The 6,083-nt window shown below is 42.0% G+C and overlaps 1 protein-coding gene across 1 annotated transcript in view; it reads left to right on the top strand.

Annotated features, from left to right (window-relative positions):
* The window catches only part of LOC100533545 (apolipoprotein E receptor), a gene marked incomplete at its 5' end in the record, with an annotated part of 121,309 nt that overhangs the window by 60,978 nt on the left and 54,248 nt on the right, over window positions 1-6,083 (top strand). Inside the window, 2 exon segments of the mRNA XM_013088594.2 lie at window positions 2,068-2,301; window positions 2,686-2,838. Coding sequence (XP_012944048.1) covers window positions 2,068-2,301; window positions 2,686-2,838 — 387 coding nt within the window.

Raw genomic sequence — 6,083 nt, 5'->3', positions numbered from 1 at the left:
GGGGGGGGGGGGGGGGGGGGCTGGAATTACCCAGGAATTTGAAAAAAGTCGCCGAGATCCGGAATGCAATGGGAATTTGAAGAAATCTGTAAATTGCCCCGTGAAAGACCTGGGGAAATACATAAAAGGTCTTGAATATTTGAAAACCAAGTCCGATGACGTCCTTGAGTTCATTTTTGCCGGTCACGATTGTGATATAATATTCATGCGGCCTTTCCCGGCCTGAGAGTACGTTACACGCGCACATGCGGTAATGGCGGCAACTAGATCTAGTGGAAGTATGTGAGATACCGAAGCTCGATCGGGAAAATCAAGATCTACATTCGCTTTTGTTACCACCCAGAAATTTGCCGGTAGGGCCTATAGTAGTCTGATAACGCCACATTTGTAACATGCAGGTTCTGCATTACAAACGCTGTGTCACCATGAAAATAAATCGTTTGTCCTGTGCTGTCACTTGTGTAAAGAAAAAAAAAGAAAAAGAAAGTTATACAATGAAGCTTCTTGTCGGGCTCGCCATCGTGACCGGTCATTGAACCTGTGCGTTTTCGTCACACCGTGAGTATCGGCGATGGTTGAGGTCATCAAAGTTCATGCAAAGTTTGAGCGCTGCGAAGTATAGGACTCGGGAATGGGAGGATTATTCATTATTGATTTTTTAAAAGACGCACGCGGGAGGGGGGTTGAGGGCAACACCGGATGACAAAAAAAAAAAAATGAAGTTGGAAGCAGATTTTACTTTTCAGAATTTTGATTACTTCTAGATCTAGATCTCTCTGCAAGGCGCGCGTTGGTGCAGTCCTTGTGTGGAATCTGGATCCATCATACTCAAACCGTGTAAGCCGTGTTCTTTTTACTAAAGGGTTCCCATTTCATTGCGTAGGTGATAGTAAATTATATGTATTGTATATATTTTAGCTTTCTGTTCAAGATTAGCAGATTTTCAGTGTCACTGCATCTTGCCCTCCAACAGTTCTGACACCTCTCACACTGAATAGGTCTACTTGAGCCATTCATGTTATTACTCTACTTTGAGCTAGAGTAATAATTTTTGTCTTTCACGTTTATTATATAAACCTTGACACCCAAACTGGTTCTTGACAGTTGATATTCTGGTTCTAGGCGTTTTCTCAGGCTCAAAGCAAGATTCATTTTTATATAGTTTATATAGGCGAATATGAAGAGGGGAAAATATAAATAAGTAAGAACAGACTGAAATACCTATAAGTCACAGTATCCCAGTGCCACACTTACATGTTGTTGACTGGATATAATGTACCTACATGAGTGTGTGTATATATTATATATAATATATAAATGGAGCATGCACTGTCGTTGTTATGTAACATGCCCCTGGAGAATGGATGAGCCCCCCCCTTCGAAAATTGAGAAGCCGGGTTGGCAGTCACCCTGAGGAAAATCGAAACTATGAATATGATATGATTCCTTTCGGACAAGTGTAGGTCTGTCGAAAATAGGCTTTCGTCATGAATTTCTTGACCAAATCTCCTTGAATTTTAAAAATTTCTCCTTGAAAACTCCTTGAATTTGATGGGAAAGTCATGGCAGGAACCCTGGGAGTAGTTCTGCTTTAGAAAAGTTGACTGTGGAGTTGTTCTACTGTAAGTAGGTCATCCCAGGGAGTTGTTCTACTGTAAGTAGGTCACCTCAGGGAGTTGTTCTGCTGTAAGGAGGTCACTCAAGGAAGTAGTTTACTGTCAGTTGATCACCTCATGGAGTATTTCCACTGTAAGTACGCTCCCCATAGAGTAGTTCTTCTATAAATAGGTCATCCTGTGGAGTAGTTCTGCTATGAGTAGGTTACGATAGGGAGTAGTTCTACTGTAATTAGGTCACCACAGTGAGTAGTTTTGCTGTAAGTAGGTCACCACAAGGAGTAGTATACTGTATTTAGGTCACCCCAGGGAGCTGTCCATTATTACGTCTTTTTATTATAATTTTTGTTCACTGGTTCTGAGCGGACTGTGGTCATCGACATATCAAAAAGTATGGTGACATTCTTTGTCTTCTGTTCCATATCACATTTTTTTTTCTTCTGGCCAACAGCCACCAGGAAGTGCCCTGCGTCGTTCTTCTCTTGCTCGGGTCGCGGCAACCACCGCTGTGTTGCAATGTCCTTGGTGTGTGATGGCAAGAACGACTGCGGCGATGGTTCGGACGAGAACTCCTGCCCGTGCGGCACCAATGAGTTCCAGTGCGCTAATGGCATGTGCATTCAGGACAAGTACAGATGTGACTATGACAATGACTGCCCAGACCATTCAGATGAGATTGGATGCAGTGAGTTGAAGATGGCTGTACCTACTTGTGTTTATGTTTTGCTTGCACTAGTATACTTTGATGTAGGCTGAGGTTACCTTTGAATTTTGCTCGCTTACAAGGCTCTTCAAGGTTGCTAATGAGACTGGACTTTGACATTGACTCGTATCTTCAATTGGAGTGGAGCTGGGGGTGTATGGTTTGAAGTGGGAAAAAATTCTTGTCTTTGAGATCGCATGGAAACTATTTACCATGCATGTTTTGTTGTCTGTTGTGGGAATTTTCTTTTGAAAAATGTTTCCACAAGTTGTGTTGTTGGACGGAGAAGAAAAACAACTCACTTTGAAAAAATTTGTTTAAAAAAAAGATGTTTCCACTATGCTTTGTGTGGTATTATCAATGCAGACAACACCTGTGAGGATGTGAAGATCTCTGGCGTGAAGCACCATGGCCTCATCCCGTGCAATACCACCTCAATGTGCATCTATCCCAGCTGGGTCTGCGATGGGAGCAATGACTGCTGGGACAACAGTGATGAGGCCAACTGTAACAACACTGGTTAGTGGTAGTGTATGTGGTGGTTTGCGTGTGTTTCTGTTTGATAGTTTGTGTATGTGTGTTTGTGTTTGATAGTTTGTGTGTGTGTATTTGTGTTTGATAGTGTGTGTGTGTGGGTTGTGTGTGTGTGTGTGTGTGTTTGTGTTTGATAGTTTGTGTGTGTGTTTGTGTTTGATTGTTTGTGTATGTGTTTGTGTTTGATTGTGTGTGTGTGTTTGTTTGTGTTTGATAGTGCATATCGTCGGCCTGGTGATAAAACCGCCTAACCCACAAAATGTAAAAATTTTTTTTATTGGCCCTATCGATAGCAAATTGTCCATTTCATATGCTCACTTATAGTCAGATCTAAATTTTGTATAGAAATGTCTTTAAAACATTAGAAATAAAACCGTATAACCCGCCATCCATCGGATTTTAGCCCGATGTTTCCGACTATCCCACCTGTGAGGGAGGGAATGAGGGTTGGCTGTTTTTGTCGTGCTAACAATGAGGGGCCATGTACTACGTTACCGACTAACCCCGGTTTTGACTCGTCTCAGGACTTCGTTTGATAGTCTAAAATTCGCTCACGTAACCATGTGAGCTCTTCAAAAGGGAAATTTGTGTAATATTTCTTGTTAGTTTCATTTGGGAGTTATATAGATCTGGTTGTTGTCTCTCTTTTAAAAAAAAATGCTGCTGATAATGTTATTAATGACTAAAACTCCCCACTGTGCCCACAGAACTGTTTTTATCTCGTGACAATGCCGGTATTTCAAATGCATCTTTATGGATTTTGTTTTATATGAAACTATTTTTTCTGTCCACGTGTTTTTCTTTGTCTTTGTACTTGAAAGTTACAAAAGGAAGAGGTTGAAAGAAGTGGGGATGCCACTACACATATCAAGGCACGAAGCGAGCAGGGTGTGAACTTGACGTCCTTTGCTGTTGTAAACTGGTTGGTACAAAATGCCATGATATCACTGGTCACTCTCTTGGAAAGAAAAGAGAGCCTACGTAAAAGCCATGATAAACAGGATAGACAAAAAGAAATCTTACACAGCAAGTGAAAACCCAAGGAGAAATTACACCCTTCAGTATCACTTAAAAGAGTCAATGGTCAAAGAACATCTGTTTGTAAAACAATCTTCATGAACACCACAGGTCTGACCAACTGGTTTATTTAAAGTGTTTTCTCCGAAAATAAAACTCCAAGAGGTCCCCCCCCCCCCCCTCTCTAGAACACATCACGTCCACCATGAGAGAGCCAAGGATGACAAGTTGTTCCATAAAGAGGAATTTTTGGACAAATTTTCGAAGATATCCTCCTGTCCACAGATTACAATCCAGAAAACGTCAGGTTTGCATCAAGTATACATGGAGAACTCTGCTGAGAGGGTGAAAGCCACAATGAGCTATCAAGTGTTCTGCCAAAAGTTCAAGAAAAACAATTTGGGTTCACTTTCAACCAAGAAAGACCAGTGCGACATTTGCACCAGCTTCGAATTAGGAAACCTCACAGAAACAGAATACACAGCTCATCAAATATGAATATGAGGAAAGCTGCAGCTAGACAAGAGAAGGAGAAGGACAGGGAGGCGGCACTGGACCCAGAGAACAAAATGTGTGTCCTTTGTGTGGGGATCCAGCGTGTCCTTCTGGTCTCATCACTAAAGACATCCACCTTAAAATAATTATAAGACAAAACTGGCAATACACAATTTTACAATTTAGGATCTTGCCACCAGAGACACCAGATGACATGTCTGGGATGAAAGTGAAGTTGGTCTGAGCTTCAACAGTTTTCATCATGTCTGACGCACTAACTGATATTGCAAGCGACTGGCTTCAACCACTTCATCATCTGCAGTGATTGGTGCAACTACTAAAACAGAACTGCCACCCTGGTGAGTGCAATGGCCTCGCTGGCCAAAGAGCTTAACATCACAGTTGAGCAGAAATTATCACCAAGGGCCATACCCAAATGGAGGTGGATTCAGTCCATGGCACTATTGAGCAATGGCTCTAAAACGCACTGATGTACATCCCAATGGACTATGTGGACATCATGCTCCAAGCCAGACTCATCCCCAAGCCCTATGAAGTTATGTACCTGGGCCACAGCTTTTTCAAAGATTTTGCAAAGGTCGGAGAGCACTAAACAATCCGCCCAGGGAGAAAAGCAGGTGATCCTACTGTCACTGACTTGCAGGCATCAAAGTACACTTCATACTTTACAATTCAGTACAAGGTGAACTTTGATGATAGATGGCAGGCGCTGCAAGGACCAAGAAATCTGAACACCCAGTGTACGACGGTTACTGCTGGACCTCTCTGCAAAGACAGATTGAAGATAACTGCCAACCAGTATAAACATCTACTGGAGTTGAAGGCCGTCGTACCACGATGCTACCACCATTACCATGAAACTTTACCTCAGTAAGAAGTTTTGAAAGCGATCAAGTCAAATTCGATTATTGTTGAGTCTTTCAAAACAATGGTAACTTTTGTCGTATTGCCTTGTTATAGCCACAGGACACAGAGTGAGACAGGCATGCTCTTCTATTGTCGAGAAAACTCGATAATGTAGTAGTTGTCAAGCCACGCACCTTGAAGAAAGTTGGCGCATTCTTTGATACTTACAAAGTCGTTTTGTATAATAATATATTATTATTATGAAGCCAATTTCACTCAAACCATTGCTGAGGGAGCAGAGCTTCTGTGTGGCTTTCTGCTTTCATTTCTTTCTTAGTATTACTTTTTTCCTGGCATTTGAAAGGCCACCCAGAGCCAATAGTACCGTGCCAGACACTGTCATAAATTCTAAAGGCCTGCTGATGCTACTGCTTCTACAGTTGTTTTTGTTCCTGTTGTAGCTGTTGTTTTTGTTGTTATTGCTGTAACTGCTCTCCCTTACCCTTCGAACCTCCTGTTCTTCTACTTCAAATGTAATTAATAAACCCATTGCTGTGTTCTGCTTCTTCTACTTCTATTAAATGTTCCAATTTGTGACTGCTGTTTTTGCCAGAATTGACTCCGTAGCACTGAAATAGCAGCAGCTGATAGTATGTTGGTAGCAGTAATATCGTCCTCCTCTTCTTCCTTCTTACTCCTCCTCCTCCTCCTTTTTTCTCCTTACCCTCCTCCTCCTCGCCCTCTTCCTCCTCCTCCTACTCCTCCTCCTCCTCCTCCTACTCCTCCTCCTTCTCCTTTTTCTTCTTCTTCTTCTTCTTCTTCTTCTTCTTCTTCTTCTTCTTCTTCTTCTT

This window comes from Aplysia californica, unplaced genomic scaffold, assembly GCF_000002075.1.
Source record: "Aplysia californica isolate F4 #8 unplaced genomic scaffold, AplCal3.0 scaffold00773, whole genome shotgun sequence".
NCBI lineage: Eukaryota > Metazoa > Mollusca > Gastropoda > Aplysiida > Aplysiidae > Aplysia > Aplysia californica.
Note: the sequence above shows the minus strand (reverse complement) of the source record. Positions and strands in the feature narration are given on the sequence as shown.